The sequence below is a fragment of the Lissotriton helveticus genome, chromosome 4_1, assembly GCF_964261635.1.
Source record: "Lissotriton helveticus chromosome 4_1, aLisHel1.1, whole genome shotgun sequence".
NCBI classification, from domain to species: domain Eukaryota; kingdom Metazoa; phylum Chordata; class Amphibia; order Caudata; family Salamandridae; genus Lissotriton; species Lissotriton helveticus.
Window position 1 is genome coordinate 1,885,216,300 of NC_136063.1, and position 20,625 is coordinate 1,885,236,924.

General features: G+C 42.4%; 1 protein-coding gene across 1 annotated transcript in view; it reads right to left on the bottom strand.

The window, feature by feature from the left end:
* The window catches only part of LOC144829413 (sodium- and chloride-dependent neutral and basic amino acid transporter B(0+)-like), a 545,621-nt gene that overhangs the window by 223,734 nt on the left and 301,262 nt on the right, over positions 1-20,625 (bottom strand). The window contains exons 9-10 of the mRNA XM_078688536.1: positions 15,332-15,457; positions 9,845-9,963 (exon numbers count right to left, since the gene is read on the bottom strand). Coding sequence (XP_078544662.1) covers positions 9,845-9,963; positions 15,332-15,457 — 245 coding nt within the window. The remainder of the gene's footprint in view (positions 1-9,844; positions 9,964-15,331; positions 15,458-20,625) is intronic.

Here is a 20,625-nt window from a genome sequence, read left to right on the forward strand (position 1 = left end):
TTTGAATATTCCGCCAGTCTCTATCACTTTAAAACTGAATGCTCGTCTGCCCCGTATTCCGCAGTATAGGATCTCGCCGGCTGATGAGAAGGCATTATTGACAATCATACAGGATCTAATCGACAAAGGCGTAGTGGAAGAAACGGTTTCTAATACCTGTAATAGCCCTATATTACCAATCTTGAAAAAGGCCCCTACGGGAAGTGGCCCTGATTATGCTGATACTTATCGTTTTGTAATTGACCTTCGCGAAATTAATAAAGTAGTAGTACCTCAATACCCAGTGGTTTCATATATCACAACAATTCTTACTATGATTCCCCCAACAGCTAAGTTTTTCTCCATTATAGACCTGAAGAATGCTTTCTTTACCATTCCAATACACCCCGATAGCCGTCATATTTTCGGCTTCTCGTTATCTGGGTGCAGCTTTTGATTTTGTCACGCTCCTCAGGGCTATACGGAGAGTCCTAGTATTCATAGTCAAGCTTTGAAAGTACTTTTAGACGAATTGACTTTGACCCCAGGGAACATCCTCCTGCAATACGTGGACGATTTATTAGTGGCATCAGACACTGAGGAAGGCTGTAAGGAAGCCACGGTTAAATTAATGTCGCATTTAGCAGCCAATGGTAATAAAGTGTCTCTTTCTAAGTTTCAATCTTGTCGACAGGAGGTGACCTATCTCGGTCATCTACTGTCGAAAGAGGGGAGGAAACTAACTCCTGAACGTGTATCTACCATTTTTAATATGCCTGTTCCTCATACTGAAAGTGGTGTTCGTGCATTTCTTGGCATAACCTCTTACTGTTGCAAGTGTATTCCTAACTTTTCTCTTCTTACTAAACCACTTTTGTATCTAACCACTAAGGATGTGAATGAACCTTTACCTTGGACTGATGAGTGTCAGAAGGCTTTCGATTCTTTGAAAACTGCTCTTTGTTTGACTCCTGTCCTAGGAACTCCTGACTACCGAAAGCATTTTGTGCTTTATGTACATGAGGTGGATGGCTGTTCGCTTTCTGTGTTAATACAAGGATTTGGTGGTAAGAAAAGGCCTTGTGCTTATTTTTCGGCAGTATTGGATTATGTTGCCAGAGCACTTCCCAGCTCTTTGAGGGCTACTGCTGTGGTGGCCATCCGACAATCGGAAGTACTTGTTTTAAATTCTGACCACGCAGTGATGGTACCGCACACTGTGGATACACTTTTTAATAAAACTAAGACTCAGCACCTTACGAGTGCATGCCTTACTGGATATGAATCGACTTTATTCGCTCCCCATATAACTTTCAAAAGGTGTGCCACTCTGAATCCAGCCACGTTACTACATGATTGTATATTTCGGACTGAGGAAGAAACGAAGGGATGGGTGGACCTCACCGACACGCCCCTATCCGACACCCAAGGGGAGTTGTATGTAGATGGCTCCTGTTTTAAGTTACCAGATGGCACAATGACAGCTGCTTATGCAATCACCACTCTTCGCACTGTAGTTGAGGCTTCTCGAGTTCCCTATCATCCCACGCAAGCAGCTGAGTTAATAGCACTGTTGCGAGCCTGTGAGTTAAGTGAGGGATTGAGGGTAAACATTTACACTGATAGCCAGTACGCCTTTGGCGTGGCTCATAGTTTCATAAAATTGTGGGCGGAAAGGGGGTTCCTCAACTCAAATGGCCAACAAATACAACATGGCCCTTTGAACTTAAGGTTGTTAACTGCTTTGACTCTGCCCCGAAATGTAGCGATTGTACAATGCAGTGCACACAAGGCAATAGTGGATACTGTGGGAGAAGGAAACGCTTTTGCTGATCAAATAGTGAAGGAAACTGCTAGATCTAGAGTATCTCCCATGTATGTAAGTTCGGCCAGATGGGTTGAGGAGTCTGATATGTTTGATAACACCATGGAAAGTGTCCGAGAAATACAGAAAGAATCTACCTCTGCTGAACTGTCCCGTTGGGAAAATGAGGTGGGAAGGTTGGATGATAATGCTGTTGGATTGACCTAAGTGAGAAACACAGATGGATGCTTCCCAACGCATTTGTTAATTCTGTAGTAATTATGGCTCATGGAACAGAGCATTTTGGAGCAAAAGGCATTTGTGCTTTGTTAGCTCCAGTTTGGAATAACCCTAATATTGCCAAAACTGCAACCCATTTAGTTCAGCATTGCATGGTTTGTTTACGACATAATACAGGAGGGCGGGAACCTGTTCTCAGTGGAAATTTTGCACCCTTGTCCCTACCTTTTGAAGTACTTCAGATGGATTATATTCAGTTTGAAAAAGTGAATAATTTGAAAAATGTTCTGGTGGTGGTTTGCGCTTTCAGTAAATGGGTGGAAGCCTACCCCACCAAGGAAAACACTGCTTTAGCGACAGTTGAAGCCTTGATTAAGGAGTTTTTCCCTAGATACAGATTACCTAGAGTGATCTGGTCAGATAACGGGGGCACTTTAATGCAGATCTTATCATGCATATCTGTAATGGATTACACATCAAACAGAAATTTCATGCTGCTCGGCATCCCCAGTCTGCGGGGTTGGTTGAAAAATATAATGGAAGTTTGAAATTGAAAATGGCCAAAATACAGGAAAGCACCGGGTTAAAGTGGCCCGACGCTTTGCCTTTAGCTTTAATGTCCTTACGTATCACCCCCCATTCCCGATCAGGACTATCACCATATGAGGTTATTTTTGCACAGCCAGCTAATGTTTGGGGTGTTCCACGACCAAGAAACATTTGAGAAATTGATCATCCAATGATGACAGATTATTTGTATACTTTGACTAAAGACCTTCGTTCTATTCATCAACAGGTGGCAGACACGCTGCAGCCCCTGCCGGAGGGTCCCGGGCATTGTTTGGAACCCGGCCAGTGGGTGTTGGTGAGGAATTACCAATGGAAATCTAGCCTAGAGCCAAGGTGGGCCGAGCCAGTTCAGATCCTGCTGGCCACTCGGACAGCGGTGAAGGTGAACGGTCGGAAACACTGGATCCATGTTTCCCACCTGAAGAAAATACCTTTCCAGCTTCCTTTTGATCAACAGAACCCGGAAGGAGTTTTGGCCCAGGAAATTGAAAAAGCTCCTTGTGTTATTCCTTTTTCTGGTGCCCAGGAAACCGGAAGGCAAGAGGAAGGAGCATCGGGCACAGAAGGGGTCTCATCATCAACAGTGGGATTGGCCCTGGAATCAGTTGGCCCTGTTGTTGCACAAGGAGTTCATGACAAATCAGCACTACGAATGCCACTTCATCTGTTTTGTTTGCTGACCAGGAGTCACCTAGTCATGTTCGCTACAACCTGCGGCCCAGAAAACAACACGGTACCCCCGACGAACATGGTAGGAGATAGGGAGAGACTTGAGTCCTAGGGTATTGCTAGATTAGTTCGGGGTTACTCAGCAAGACACTGGACTGAACACGTTGAGAGCTGGAAAATGGTATTGCTCTGTTCAGAAAGAAAGACTAAGAAGCTCAAGAGGGGCCCAGGTTGCAACTGTACATAAAGTCATTGTAAGGATCTGTCTTCTTTTTGATGAACGATAGGAGCCTGCCTGTGAGGCTCTAGAGGGACACGGGAAAGAAGTACCGTCTGGCAGGTTGGACTGAGTCCCTTAGTTTAGTTTGGACTTTTAGCTAGAATGTATTACTTTGGTCACTTTATTACTGAGGAGGAACGCCCCCTCGCTCCTTGATATATGCCTACTTCTGTACCCATATTTTCTTCTTAGACATCACGTGTGAAAGTCATGTTTGTGATCACCATTGCAGCACTTTTTATCATAATAATGAGTGTATTTTTATATTTAGAATTTCACCATCCTATGCATACTGTGTTAGGAACTTCCACTCCAGCGACTGAGCATTACTTCCTTACCTTGGCCCCTCATAAAGAAAGGCATTGTCAGACTTATGTTTAAAATGTATTTGAAGAAATGTTGCATCAAACGCATAGTGCTACCAATACGACCAATTGTTGTGTTTGTGGTCTGCTACCCTCTGTAATGCATAGACATGATCTTTTTATTTCATTGCCGTTATCTTATTTGGGAAGTTGTGAAGCCTGGTTTAAATTGCTGTTGATGATGTACATGCATTAGACGGTAGATGCATCTCGATACTCTGAATGTGATTATGAAATGATCCTGGCCTATATGGAGGTGCACCAGGGTTTTGACCCACAGGGTAATAACGGGGAAGGATCACTTGATCCGAATGCCTGCATGCATCTGTATACAGAATATGAAAATGTTACATCGCTGAAAAGTGAAATTCTTGACTTTGCAGAATTTAATTTTACTCAGTACTTTCAGCAATTCCAGGATCGAAATGTTACTGATGACAAAGCTATCCCATTACCTATATTAAATAGCACCTCAGCATTCTGCGTACAGGGGACTGGGCACATTTCAGTGGGAGACAGTTGTTGTAATTATACTTATCGACTACGGGCCTTTAGTAGCCCTCCATTTTTAACCCCTCCAAATGCTTATTTCGTGTGTGGCGAGAATGCCTACACATGGCTTCCCCAGGGATGGACAGGTCGTTGTTACATGTCTTTTCTGTATTCACCTGTCTATATAGCACCTTCCAATTATCATAAGGATCCTCGGTTAGATGGACAAAGTTTGCCTGTAATACGAGATAAACGGGAATTAGATACATCTGTGATAGATCAAACTGATACTCCTGAACAGCACTTTATCGACATTGTCAAGGGAGTATTTCCTATTTGGGGGCATATCATCACTAGTAAAGAAGTAAGGCGCCTATCTAGGGTAGTTGAGAGAGTTATAAATACCACAGCTGGTATACTAACCAATCTGACAGTAGAGCTTCAGGCAACAAGACTTGTTTCTCTTCAAAAGCGTATGGTGCTAGATGTTATCTTAGCAGATCGAGGAGGAGCCTGCCGTGTGATCGGCAGCTCCTGTTGCATGTATGTCCCTGACTCCGCCCCCTCTGTCCATTTGGCTATTCAAAAGTTGCATTGTTTAGCGCCTGAAATACATGCAGACAATGGTACCTGGTCCCTTTCTGGATGGTTTTGGAGTTTATTAACTTCCTCTATGACAGAGCCAGCCCCAAATAAAATCAAAGCCCAAATTGTCCAACAAGAAATACGAGAGATGATGCAGATTGACAAGGGTATTTTTGAGGACTGATTCTCTTGATTAGCTACATCATGCTAAAAGGGTGGTTCTGAGGGATGAAATCGATTTCCTACATTTATCGTAATCTTTTGTGTTAGCATGATGTATCTATATATATATATGCATGTCATAGTTTCGATCAATTGGTTACTTCAATAGAGGAACTCCTTTCACGCTCCTGCATTATATTTTCTGTATGCAGACTGAGAACCAAACAGACTCCATTTTGTGGTGCATGTTTTAGACTCGGACGGTGGTCACGTGCCACCCTCCAGCAGTCAAGTAAGCCCTGTTAGTTGAGTTATACAGACAGCTGAATACATACTATTCTTTCTGTTCTGAGACCCAAGGTAGCATCTGGTTTCAGAGGTGATAAGTGCATTCCTGGAGGCGCCGTACCCGTGCTCCCAGGCACCGAGATGAAAGGGAGTCACCCCTCCTGACCCTCCCCAATAATAGCAGAAGCCGACTTCTAAACGAGCTTTGTGTGCCATATTTGATCTTTCCTTTAAGCCATTGTACCTACCAGCATTTTTCCATGTACGGTGATCTCATGTAACACAAGGAAAATATATATGCCATGTATTGAGTGTGAATCGTCAGTCTTCTCCGCGTACTGGCTGGGTGACGTACGGAGAGGCTGTTGTCTAATAAACGATTGACTTTTCTTCACTGCCAACTGACTGATTATTTGATAAGACGATAATTAGGGGCTATTGGTAGGTATAGCTCCATAGATTATTTTTTGTAATACGACAGAAGCTCCAGCCTATCCTGTACTTCGTCTGATACTGCTTTAGGCAGCAAGTCCACAATAAATTTGTCAACTGTAGCTTCCGGCAAGCAATCTTGGGGGGCATAGAGACCCTATAGTAAGATGCAAAACTCTCCGCTATGGTCTTGGGGTCCGTCATCGGTACTCCCACCTCATCTAGCGCACCTGGGAGGACCTGGGAATGGAAGGCGCCCTGGCAGAGCCGATGCAGATTCTTGCTGGACTTGTCCCCCCATTGGCACACCCTGCTCCGCGTCGCCAGCCAGGCCTGTCGGGCCTCATACATCATAAGGGCAGCACATGACTGTTGCCCCAATACCAGGTGTGAGTGTGATTCTTGATGTTTCTGAACCACTTAGGCTTTATGTTTTGTTCCTTCCTATCACTTCACACTCATAGAATCACAGAATTACAAGAATATTCTCCTTTTACAGTGGCAGTGCAATGAGACTTCCCAATATATTTGTAAACTTTTCTATTTACACCTGCAACCTTTTTCTTAATATCCCCCATGTCTTGCATATGATTTTACCCTGGCAGATCAATTGCTTTGCTTCCAGAATCAATCAGCAATCTTATTTAGTTGACTTATTTGAAAGCTCCCAGTTACCTTCTTTAAAATGTAAGTGCCACATATATATTCTAAGGAACACAGGAAAAAACTAAAATCTATACCCTACCTGTCTGCAGGTTCCTACAATACTGCACCCCTGATCACACGCAGAGTAATCTTCTATGTCCTCATGTTAATCACCTTTGATCTTCTTCTCTCTTTCCTGGTCCTATTCCCTCATCCACAATACATTTATTGTCATGAATGTCTTTCACCTGGAATGCCTATTTATCAAGGATTCTAACTCTAAAATACAATTCCATTGTGTTGGATTTGGGGGTCACTAGTTGGCAGAGGTAGGTACCTTTGACCAAATAGGGACCCTTGCGTCTAGTCAGGGTAAAGGGATACACTCCTAAAATAACCCCTGCTCACACCCTTGGTAGCTTGGTACGAGCAGACAGGCTTATCTCAGAGGCAGCATTTGTGAACACATACAGTAACCCAGTGACATCACTACGGATGCACATCACACAAGTTGTAGTATAAAAATAAGTATTTTTATATAGACTTAACACAAGCCCACAAACGACAAAAATCCACATACTGTACTTTATAAATGGTAGAAATCGCTTAGTTTAGATGTACAATGCCTCACTTTAAGTTCAATGTACCTTTGGATGCGTAACACTATACAAAGAAAGTGTTGCAGGGAAGGTGATGTGTCGGTTCCTTACAAGCAAGATCGGTGATGCGTCGGGTCCCTACTGATGGGTAGGGGATGCGTCGGTTCTTCTCGGTGTAGGGAGGTGATGCGTCGATTTCTTACTGCACTTCCGTGGCGATGCAACCAGCAGTGCCATGATGCGATGAAGATCTGGTGCAATTAAGCAAAAATTGTGTCTTCTTCTTGATGCAACATGATGCGTGCACGCTCGACGGTCATGCGGCAATTCAACGATTCTTCTGAGCTGCGACCGACCCTGCAACACACTTCTCCGGTGATGCGACGGCATCTGATGTGACGGCGATTCTCTTCTCCGGTGATGAGAGACGCGTGGGCGATGCAATGCGACAGCTGCAGCGGAAACACCCTTCTGCAGTGATGGGATGAGAGTGGTTGCGGCGGCAACACACTTTTTCTTCGTGAGTCGCGCGTCCAGCTCCTTGCGACATGCAATCCCTCAGAAAGCCCAACACAACTGCATGCACTTCCAAAGAACTTTTCGGGAGCTGGTGGGAGAAGACTGTTGTCCCTGAGTCTTCAGCAGGAGGCAAGCTCTATCTCAAGGCCTTGGAGATCCTTCACAAGTTGAATGAAAATAGCACAAAGTCCTTTCCCCTTTTTTTGGCAGTCAAGCAACCACTGCAGGCCAATCACCCAGACAGCACTCAGCTTAGGGATAGTCTCTTCCTCGATTCCTCTGGTTCCTCTCCTCAGCAAAGGTTTCTTCTTGTTTCCCAAAGTGATCTAAAGTTCTGGGGTCTGGGTCCCCTCTTTTATACTCATGTTCCCTTTGTTCTCTGAAGGCAATCCTGGAGCACTTTGTTGACAAGACTCCTTCTTTCCTTTCACAGTGTAGGCCAGGGACATCAGACGCACCTCAGGAGGTGGAGCCAGCATTGTTGAGGGAAGGCACAGCCCTATTCAGGTCCCAGGTGCAGCTCCCCCCTCCCATCTGCATGCAGATCTCCCTATTCAGCCCTGTGCTGACTCACCCTGTCTCCTGGAATCCCCCAGCCCCTGTCACTGAAACTCCAGATAAGGAATACACAACCTAGCAGAGGCAGGCTTGGATGGTTAGGCAAGAAAATACCTACTTTCTACTAAAAGGGGTTTTTTCAAACACAGAATGTTAAAACCAACTTCACTAAATGCATTTTATCATTCTGAGTTCAGGCATACTAAACTCGAATTTCTACCTAGCTCCCTGAGTCAGTTAGGATTATAAGATGTAATAATCAAACTGCCCATTCTGGCCTATGAGGAACAGATAGCCTTGCAATAGTGAAAAACGAAAATGGCTGTAATTCACTATTAGTACAAGCCACACACACCAGGGCATGTCCTGCCTTTTACCTACAATGCACCCTTCCCTTGCGCCTACCATAGTGGTGACTAATGTGCAGAAAAGGGAAGGTGTAGGGACTGGCAAGTGGGTGCACTTGCCCAGTCAACATGGTGGAACCAGACTGCACACAGGCTCTGCAATGACAGACCTGAGACACTCTTTTACAGGCTGCTTCTGTGGGTGGCACAGCCAGTGCTGCAAGCCCACTAGCAGCATTTGGTTTACAAGCCCTGGGCACACTGAGTGCACTGTACTAGGGTCTGACACGTAAACCAAACCAACCAATCATGGAATCACTAATCCATACATCAATTTACCATAGGGAGAGCATATGCACTTTAGCAATGATCAGCAGTGGTAAAGTGCCCAGAGTCATAAAACCAACAAAAACAGGAGGAAGGCAAAAAGTTCATGGATGACCTTGCTAAAAGGGCCAAGTCCAGCACCTTGCATTACCAAGATTAACCATTTTTTGTTACCAACAGTGCTTGTGACCTATACCCCACAAAGTACTAGTTGTGCATGCTTTAATTAAAGACATCAAATGCATATTTTGGTATATGACGTGCAGACATGATCCCAAGTACACCATTTGATGAGACAAACTACGCCTTTGGGAGAAACAAATCCCAGGAGAGCAAATACTACACAATTTCAAACTAATGAATGAAATACCCTGTGCTAGAACAATCTGTTTAGTAACACACACGTCCAACCCTCAGACCCGCAATAAAGAGCCATTGTTGCAGATTTCTGTTTGACCTTGCACATATTATTAAAATGTGCATCAACATTTTTTTCCGGAAATATTATCTGTGGAAGCTAACAGTACTGAAAGCAAAGTGAATTCTGAGATACTTTGAACAATACATGTACACATTTTTTTTGAAACTGTACAATGTTAAATTTTATAAGGAAAACGTAAAGCAGAATTTATATTTCAACAAATATCTGTATATAATCAATAATTACTTCATACACATCATGCAATGTATATATGTTTTTCAGAATTATTTTTATTACTATCATCAAAGAAGAGAAACAATGTAGAGCAATGTGCGACATAAAACTTAAATCATTTTCATGAGTGCTTCCAGGGAGGTTTAATGTCTACCTGGTATAGGCATCAGTTACTACAACATACAATGAGTACTAGAACAAGCATCCTATGTTTCTACTAATGATACGATCTTCTGCATGTAATGCTCACATGGGTAGAACAGGAGAAAATAGCAAGTAGCAAATGATGACTAGGATGTACAATGTTGAAAAATGGGTAAAATCATACCTCTGTTACACAGGATAGGCCAAGAAGAAATAAAACTACACAGCAACCAGCAGTGATAGGGATTCTCATTCTTTTCATCAGTTGTGGATATGCGTCTTGTATGGCTGTTGTTATTGTTTCTGCAGTAAATAAATCATTGATTTTAGCTGTGAAGAGCATTGTATGTGGCTATATTATTCTGTGCCTATTTAGAAGCTTGTGAGAATAGCCAGATTCTCCCAATTTGATTCTGTATATAAAGTGGTCTTCCAACGCCTATAAAGTCTATTGTTTACCAGCTTATACATTTGCAGTGAGAGAAATGTCTTATGCATATGTTGTACCAGTCATCCCATACCATTCATTAACAGGAAACCAATGCCTGCAACATATATAAAAGATGGGTCCTTACCAGTCTAAGGCACATGTGAGCATGTCTCTGTGCAAAGTAGTATAACAGAAGTCTTACACTACTACATTGTGTCTATACAGCATCAAGTGATTCCGAATGTGTTTGCACCACAATTTGCTCTTCAGGATAAAACTATTCTCGTCCTTAATGCCAACCACCTCCTAAAACCAGCTCCTATGCTCGATTCTTCCCATTACTGCATCATCATTAAACTCCATTTTATGGGATCCTTAAATTCCCTAACTGAGGTACAAACATTTCTGCTGACGTTGAGCCACCAGGGGCCGCATTTATGAAGGCCTTGCGCCACTGGCACGTCACTTTTCCCCATTTTAAAAGTGACGCACCGGCGGCGCAAGACCTTCATAAATAAGGCCCCAGATGTTTTGCTTTTTATTCCTTTGGGCACTGAACTCTAATAGGGACTGATGTCTGATGCACAGCCTTAGGGACTATTTGCTCAATAGAAAATGGCTTTCCCATTCCTTCCAGTGAAACTTATATTGAGATGAGACTAGCCTGATACATACTTTGAGAGATCACTAGGCTCTCACCTAGAGATGCAGATTAACAAGTGATTGTAAACTGATTTTCCAGATACCAGGGCCAGCTTTGTAAATGTTTAATTCTAGGTGTACATGGGTTATGAAGGCTTGGATAAAATGTGTAATGTTTTTCCACAGTCTATCCTGGCCATTAGTGTGATGTGACAAGCCAATGTTGCAAGGCCTACCAAAACCTAGAGGCGCAATATTAAAATATACTCCCGCTAAATTCTAACTTCTGAAACCATTGTGAATTTGGGAATGAGGTGCCCACTTGTGAAATCACGATTAGATCATCTCAATGGAAAATATAGTGCCTTATCTAGAATTTGGAAGACAAGATATTGTGGTTGTAGAACTGCTCTGTTTAGAGTCAGAGGACCCACCCCAAGTCTGACAGCAGAGGCTCTGCTATTTCCATTGATACGTCTGGCAGGCATCTCGACTGACACTTGGCCTTTGGTCATAGTACTGCAAACTGTTCTCCCTGTTTGGATTCAACTTTCCAAAGTAATATATTCCTGTTTGGAACAGCAGAGACAACATGGTGGTCTCAAACATGAAAACAAGTAAAGGATCCTACATGTTGGGAAAAAACCTCTAACACATCAGTATCGTTGTTTTATGTTTTATAATAATAAACTCTTCCTTAGGGAGCTAGTTTTTTCAAAACAAAAATATCTGCTTTGCAGGCACCCTGTACATGACAGCTGCACGGCAAAGCTTGAGTGCCTCATATGAAAGTCCTGTGGTGGCAGCTCTGCTTAGGGGTTTTTGCCTGCCCAGTTGCGGCCCTCATGTCTCACGGGTGGGGGAGCGGGTGAGGGAGAGGTTGGGGGGGCCGCATTGGCGGGGGTCATAAAAAAACATACCTTTAGGCCTGGTCCTGCGTCTTCTCTAATCCTGCTCTCCTGCCTCTTACAGGAAGCAGGCAGCCAGGCTCCCTCCTCTAAGCCAATCACAACGCTGCATTCCAGCATTGTGAGTGGTCTGAGTGCTATGACACAGCACTTAGCCAGGAGGCTGGAGGGGTGGGCATGTTCTCCATGCCGGTTGTATGGAGAAGGGGAATGTGCCCATGACTGGTTTGGCCCACCCAAGAGGGATGACCCCCCAGTCATTGCGCACTCATGAGTGGGCAAACCACTCCTCCCCTGCCATGCTCCGTAAGCAGAGCAGACCCCAGTCCTGCAAAAGTAACATAAAATAGTAATAACTAAAGGTTATTACCATTTTATGTTTTTGCTACTCACACTGCGAGAAAGCAGTGGGGCCTCGCCCGCCTGATGGACATCTGTAGATATGGTGAGCTGTGCTCGCCTCGCCGAAAGGAGTACAACCCTCTAAGCCATAAATAGGCCCAGGCTAAATGTTTGTATGATTTATTTAATTACTGGCTGAAATGATAAAGTGTCTGGTAGGAAAATACACTCAAGACGCATTCAAGAGCGAAGCATCTGCCTTTTTCCTCTTAACAACTGAGAGCTGATAAAGCACATTTCTGTTCTTGACCAGAGGATAGAGGTGTGAAGTACTCTAGCAACATCCACCTTTGTGTTGCTCAGATCTTGTGGGATCCACTTACATTCCTGACTATGATAGTGGTATGCCATGGTTGTAATAACTTTGCATAATAAATATTTTAAGTAAACTTTTTTTTAAAGGACAAATTGAGGCCATGATGAAATAATAATTGATTTTCTTTTCTTTTTCCAAATATCAAAAACATATTAAAAACCTGGACATCTGCATAAAACAACCAGATACACAAATAGCCAACACATGTTTTACAACAATATTTTTTTAAATGCCACTTCTTTGGGCATGACAATAATTTCTAATTTAAAAGAAGAATCTGTAATTTTGAGCTGACTAAAGCCAATTTGATGCAAGTATTTTTGTAGCTATGATCAACCTCCGTGGGGCATGATAACCCTCTGGCTGGACAGGTCCTCAGTATGCAACTGAAAAATTATGGTTTTTGCTGATATTACTTTGAAATGAAAAGGGTATGTGTCATGTTGGACCTGACATCCTTGGTGTAGTAGTCCCCAGACTTTTTGTCTTCACTCACCTATTGTGTACTGAACTCCTTTATGTTGGCTTTAGGACTCTCTCCCTTAAACATGGTACAGTTGGTACACATCCAATTGGCATACTCAATTTACTCATAGGTCCCCAGCAAATATGCCCAGGGCATATAAAGTAAATGCTACAAGTGGGCTACCGCACTGCTTGTGCCACCCACCCAAGTACTGTAACATGTCTCAGGTCGGCCACTGCAGGCTTTAGTGCAATTTTAAACTGCCATTCGACCTGGCAAAATAAATCTTTTGCCTGGCCTAAACTTTCCTTTTTAATGCTTATAAGTCACCCCTATGGGAGGCCCTACAGATTCACAGAGCAGGATGCATGGCATTTAAAAAGGAGAACATTCGAACTTAAGTTTCATATGTCCTAGCATAAAAAAACTCAAAATGTTGTGTTCACTGCAGCAAGGCTATCTCTCCCATAGCCTAACACTGGGCTACATACGTACACCTAATATGTATTAACTCAAGGCCATGGCCAATAAATTACTTACAGATGTTTACATACACATATTTACAAACAAATACAAATTATTGGTTTACAATTATTTCCTCTGGAAAATGATTGTGCCGATGACAATAACATATTTAGAGACATGCATTATTCCATAATGATGCAAAGGTCATTGTTCTTTGCCTGAAGCTGATGTATGGCCATGGCATATTTAAGCCAGCATTCAAGTCTGTGTTTATATTCTGTATTGTCAAAACTTGCACAGGGTCTGCATTTTTGGTACCAGTGCGCCTTAATAAAGCATTTTAAATATAAGAATGAATCATCTGCAGCCTACCAAGTATTTTCTTCCTGCATCATTCACAAACTACACAGTACATGCATAATGCAGAACTCTTTTGCTTCTACTCTAAAGATGTGTGTGGAGCAGTAGCAACTGGTACCCCAAATGTGTTGTGGGGCAACCAACCACTGACCAGCATGGCTTTAAGGATAACATCAAAGTTTTCAGTCATGGCTTGTTATAAATTGTGTTTATAACGAACAACACATGAGAACTCTGGTGCTGAGGTTGAAGGCAGTGAGAGTTGGTTGCAGTGCTTGTTAGTAGGAAATAATACAAATAAATTAAATGTATTTACCCACTCCGCTGGCTTGCCTCCTCCGGACCTCTACTTCAGTCACTCAGCGATGGTCTGCAGCAATTGAATTTGCCACAGCAATTCAGATGCTGTTCTAATGCTGCTGATAATGTTAAGCAGCATAAGAGCAGTGTTAGGATTGGCTGAAGGGGGCTGCCTCGACACTCCCTCAAGACAGCTGGGTAGGGTGGTTTAAAGTGCGCATGTGGCCATGTGCTGACCTTCACAAGACAGCCTGACAGTCTGACATGCGTACTCTAAACTGGTGGAGTGAGCACCATTCCCCTTCTGCCAGTCAGAAGCAGTGGCTTTGCCCCCAAAAATGGATCATGGTGGAGAAAGGGATAAATAACATGGTAATAAATTCGCTTTATCACAATTTTATTCTTCACCTTTGCAGCACTGACAGCAGGAGAGTGACACTTCTCCACCCCGCTGGATGGGCCGCCACTGGTGTGGAGATCAGCACGTGATGTCACAAGAGTGCTCTCCAGTTACCTTATATGTCTGATGTCAAAAGGAGAGGCTTGGAAACATGCACTCAGAGCGTTGTTACAGGCACTCACCATCAACCCAATATTTTCTTCAAGTGATGCTAATCGCTCACACTTTGCAATGTACTGTTCCACACGTGTTGCTCAGTTGCATTACATCTCCCTAGTTGCTAGATAATTTAAATGCAACTGCCTTTTGCATTTACTCATTCATGCTCTCTTTTCAAAGCTTTTTTTGAATCCATGATGTTTTCATTTTTAGGTCTAGCATTAGCCAAGAACTTTCGATGTAACTAAAACGATATGTGTATACTTACTGATCATGGAGTTAGTCCAGCCCTCATCATCCGTTTGGTCTGTTATTTCTACTGCCCACCGTAGTATGTGGCTTGTCGGGCAATGGGTCAGTCCACTTCAGTCATTAGCTAACTACACTTGAACATTAAAGTTTGTATACACCATGGCAAAATAAAACACACATTGGTAAAGCCAAGAGGTTGTCGGCCTATTATCTTTAGTAATGCTTGTTTGAATATATCCTGTGTTTTAAACAAACCATAGCACTATTCTCATGTGCCAAACATACTTTTTTGTGACTGTCTTATTAACAATATAGCTACTACCTACTTGATTACTCACTGCTGGTAACTTACATCCGTCTATTACATTTTTACTCAAATTTTGATGTGAATGGTCAGCCCAATATGAAATCATAAATGGATTTCTAAATAGTAGGATTCAAGCTTGAACTTCTATTCCAGTATTACAGATTTAATGCTAGCAAATCGATCTTTGGGAACCAGACTTCACAGTATAGTCTATAATCACAGTCCATTAGGGATTCCTAATTCTCTAACAAATGTGTTGCTTACCTATCAACGCAAACTGTGAGTCAAGTCCCAAGGACAGGAGCATGCAGAAAAAGAGAATTGCCCAAAGTGGTGAAACTGGCAACCTGGTCAAAGCGTCGGGATAAGCAACAAAGGCTAATTCGAATCCTAAGAGGGAAACAACACATAATTATATTCCTCTGTTACATATTTTCATGTTTTTATCTAAAAAAAAAGGTTCAGTGATATTGCTAGGTGGCTATGCATTGCAAACAAATGCAGGCAATAGGCTGAATTATGAATTAGTTTAGAAATAACGTGCCAGAGTCACAAAGGTTTTGCTAAGAATAGGTGGGACTTCCTCCTGCAATATTCCTGACTTATTACTGAATTCCAAGACTATGCTCTCCTGTTTTATTCCTTAAGTACTCATGAACTTCAGGAGTAATCCATGAGTAATATACCATTAAGTCACAGCAATTTTTTTGTGGACTGAGCCCCAAAACGGTGTGATCAAAAGTAGTTATATATTGTGACGTTGTACACCACAGTAAGTTCATGGTATACTGCAGTACATGTGGATAAGAAGTCAGTGTGTAATTGGCTACCGGCTGTGTTTATCAAAGGTGAAAGGCAGCCATGAACATTTTATCACAGTTTTGCTGAGTTCTTTGGTCTGTGTTTCGATGCGTTCTATGTTAGAGTCTTAGATATAGGTAAGTATTAGATTTCTAATCCTGCCAAATTTCCTGTAAATCCATTTAGACATTTTCACACTACATCCAATACAAAAGTCTGTGGGTAAATGCATTGGTGGCAAAGCTTTATGGTGCTCCTTTATAGGTCTCCCCTTGGCAGCGCATGCGCTGTCTCAGCGAGACCTAAAGTAATCTCTATATGTTGGCAAGCAGCCGGTAGTTTCTCCTGCCGCTTGCCATTTGCTAAATGTTGTTATCGCTTTTGTTACCTTTGTTTTCAGTGGCTGTTGATGTCCAACTGACTTCTGTGTAGTCTGGAAGCAGCGGCCACCAGCTACAGTTTTTGTCCGCACTGTTTGGACTTTTTGTTTGTCTTGCGCATCTCTGCCAGACCTAAACATGGCAGCGGTGCATGTGCAAGGAGCCGGTGTGCATGAGTGGTGGGCAGTGCATGCTGCTTGTTTACCCGTCCCCTCCGTCCCGCGAGCATGCCGGCCGCTGATGTGTGCTTCAGGTAGTCATAGCGGCGGAGGACTGACCCGTACGTGACCGGCACTGCTCCTACAGTAAGTGCCACTATTCCTCTACTTTTCAATTATCTTTTCTTCTATTTTTCCCTCTCATGCTATCAACCCACCTTTCTCTTTCACTTCCCTTTCTTAAGTCTTTTCTCTTTCTCTTTCGTTGACTTTCTCTGTTTATTTCCTTCTTCCTCACATTTCTCTCTTCTCTCCTTACTTTCTCTCATTGCTTCTTTCCTCCTCATATTTCCGCTCTGCTTACTTTTTATTTCTGCCACTCCTTCCTTTCGCTTCCATTCCATGCTTGTTAATAATTATGAACATACTTTAACTAACAGCAGTGTAGTGGGGCTGACCCTTGCATTCATACAGTGTTAAGTTAGCATGAACTTATTAGAAGTTTAAACATCATTTTACCGTTTGCTTTCTTTTGCACACGGCACAGACGTTAGATATTGTTACGCGTTAGGCTGAGTGTTTTGCTTCACATGAGAATAACTTGTTTTTCTACATTGCTAGACTTGCTTTGTAAGCCTAGTCTGAACAGTGAGTGCCGAGGCCTTCAAGGTTATAGCAACACTGTTGATGTTGTTCGAACTGATCAGCGCACGTTCTAGCCATAACATATATGCAGCTGTGGCAAACGAAGATATTGGTGCCTTTAACAATACGCTGTGTAGGCATGATTGAACACACTTGGAGAACATTTGTATGCTGAGAGCTTGTGCTGAACTCGATGTGATTCACTCCTGCTAATCTCTGAGGTATGGGGTCCCCTATGCAAGCCTAAGAGACCTTCTTTAGGTATACAATCACCTACTAGCAAGGGAGGGTGACATATAGGTGTATATTTAACCTGTTTCCATTTAGCATTATAAAATGCTTTCTCCCTTTGTATTCTACTTTCCTCTACCTCCTAACGCTGTGGACTAGTTCACCCCTCGCCTCCCCACAGTTGCTCCTTCTTCTTGTCCCTCTCTCTCTCTCATACCCTTTCTCATCCATCTCTGTCACTTTGTCATGCACTATTCCCACCTCTCTCATGTGGTTAACTTCAGGTCTTCAAGAACAGTTTCTATCTCGCATTTTTTTGAAGTGTCTGTCCCTTAAAGCCACGCTCTCCTCTTCTTAGGGTGTCTTCTGTGTACACACTACCTCCCTCTTTATGTGTTTATGGCCTGCTCTCCCCTTTTTTCTATATTTCTCATACAGTATTTCTGCTCCTCTATCTCAAGTTCAATAACCTCTTCCTACACAAACTACCTATCCCTCTCATTCTTCCTTTCTTTCTATTCTCTGCAGCTCTCACCACTATCTGTTCACCATACCACATAATTCCTCTCCACAAATACACTACACAACTAACAATCCCACAAATAATAATTGTAATACAACTCAAAGAACTCCCCCACACCACATACATACACTCCGCTCCAAAACAAAACACATAGGTAAAAAAATTATCATTTACAACACCAATAGCTCTAACTCTCACAAATGCAAGACCTATTGCATTGCAAATGCTTGTTAGCTGTGCACCCCCTTGACCAATCACACTGAAATTCTGCGGCATCCTCCGATGTAGAAGGAAGAATAGGTCTACAATGTTTCTTGGAGTTTCATCTAATGTGCACAGAGTTATTCATGGGGAAAAATCCCAGAAATTCCTATCTCTGGTACAAATCACTTTAATTAGAGTGGCTTCCACCACAATTTCATATGGTTGTGTGTGTGTGTGTGTGTGTGTGTATGTGAGTGCTTGTGTATGTGTAGTGTGTGTGCCTTTCTTTGGTAGATTGCCCCAAGTTTTATCTGTGGTCCAATATGTACTCTGATAAAATGCACTTCTAGAGAGGTGACTGCATTTCTGGCGCACACATGGTCAAATCAGAGACTTTCTTCCTGCTGGCAACATCTTGTTAAAGTCTTCCCCAGCTAACATAATTAGGAAGTCATGTGTATGTTAAGTGGCTGCACAGGCAAGGTCACTCTTTACTTAAAATTTTCTATATGTAAGCTAAGACATTTTACCTAGCAATATTTTCAGACCACTACATGCCCTTTTTCAGGGCAGCACGTTTGTATCCCTTTCTAGCTAGGTCTTGATTACTAGTGCAGGGCTACAGTCCGATCCCTGTGTAAACATGTGTTTACACAGGGATGGTATTTAGCATTTGTGGTAAATACCTCACCTATTCCACTTAACTTGTAATGAGGACAAAGTGTAATGTAAAGTTAGCATTAAAACGACACCCAGCGTTAACATGATGAACACCTCCTGGTGTCATTGAAGACAGCGGGGCATATTATCAAGGGGGTTTATCTCCGCTTTTTTGGCTTTAAAAGCCAAGAAAGCGGAGATAAAATTATCTCCCTATTACCTAGCTGTCGCTAACACCAGTTAGCGACAGCTAGTAGGAGATAGCGACTACTAAATCACGTCATCTTTCCAAACAGCCCACCTAATACTGCGTGTTCAGGTAAATACTGACCTCTAGTGCCAATGAGACGGTGTAGATGTGCATTCAATGCTTTACAGAAATAGAACGGCTCTAAGTCACACAAAACCTGCTAATTAATTAACATATAAAAGCCCACATGGGCAATTTATAGTGTAAATCACATGTTCCGAATTACAGTTGGTGCTACCCCGTAGTTTTATTTTTTCACTCGTTCGGGGATTCAGCAGGATATCACCTACGATTGCAATATTACAGTGCTTACAATTCCAGCATTTTTAGTGCCATTTATGTGGATGTTGACTCTGGTTCAGTTGTTTGTTTTTTCTTAGACAGTAATTCTTTCAGATTCTGTCCTCTTGTATACGCAAACAATGGTCTTTCACAAAACAACTTCAGGAAATCTATCTCAGCCTCCAGTAGGTCTCAGCATTTGGTTATAATCTTTTTAATCTCCTGTGATGCAGTGGAGTACTTTGATACAAATACTACTCTGGTAGTCAATTTCTTGGGCGTCTTCTCCAAAAAATGATCTCTCGGTGTAAGTTTGGCTTTTTGCAATTGTAGATCCAGCAATGTTTCAGGATATCCTCTGTTCATGTAATTCAATTTCTGTTGTTGTAATGTGTCCTCGCATGCCTTTCTGTCAGATGAAATCCGTTGAGTTCTTAAGAACTGAGAAACTGGTAAGCTGTTTATAAGAGATGGAGGGTGAAAGCTGCTGTACAAAAGAGCGTTATTCTTATCAGTAGGTTTCTTGAAAATTCATGTGTGTTATTTTGCCGGCCTCTAATTGTACCCAAACATCCAAAAAGGACAGTGACTTTTCGTTGATGTTATGTGTGAATTGAATTCTGGGGTCCACGAGGTTCAAAGTGCATATGTTGTCAATCAAAGAAGACTCTGATTTTTTCCAAATGAGGAAAATATCATCAATGTACCTGCGAAAAAAGACCAGGCCATCGTTCCAAGTCCTATCAGTCAGTATAAAATCATTCTCAAATTTCACCATAAACGTGTTCGCGTAGGTTGGTGCCCCTCGAAAACCCATGGAGGTTCCATTAAGCTGTATGAAGAACTTGTCATTCCATGTGAAATAGCTGTTCTGTAAACAGAACTCCAACAGCTGTATTATGGAACATTTTGGTATATCAGGGTTCTCTTGTGCAAGCAATGCCCATTCTACATCAAGTCCACTAGCATGAGGAATAGAGGTATATAGTGCGACCACGTCTATGGTGCCAAGCACCCAGTCCTCTGAAACATCTTCCTGAATACGATTCAGACTTCGTAAAAAATTTGTGGTGTCTTCAATATAAGTAATCCATTGTTGGACGAACGGTTGTAAGTAGGCATCTATGAATCGCCCAGGATGTTCAAAAAGGGATTCACATCCCGATACAATCAGTCTAAAGGGAGGATCTGTGGGATCCTTGTGAATTTTTGGTAATAGGTAGATTTTTGGTCTCCTTGGGAATGGGTTCATGAGAAATATTTTGGTTGTTGAGTAAATCCAATTCAATTCTTCTGCTCGGTCCAGCATTTTCCCTAGGGTTTCTGCAATTTCCATAGTCGGATCACCTTTAAGGGTTCTGTATGTGGTTTCATTGAAAACGTGTTCCCTGACTTTACTCTCAGAGTATTCTGTGTCCATCAGG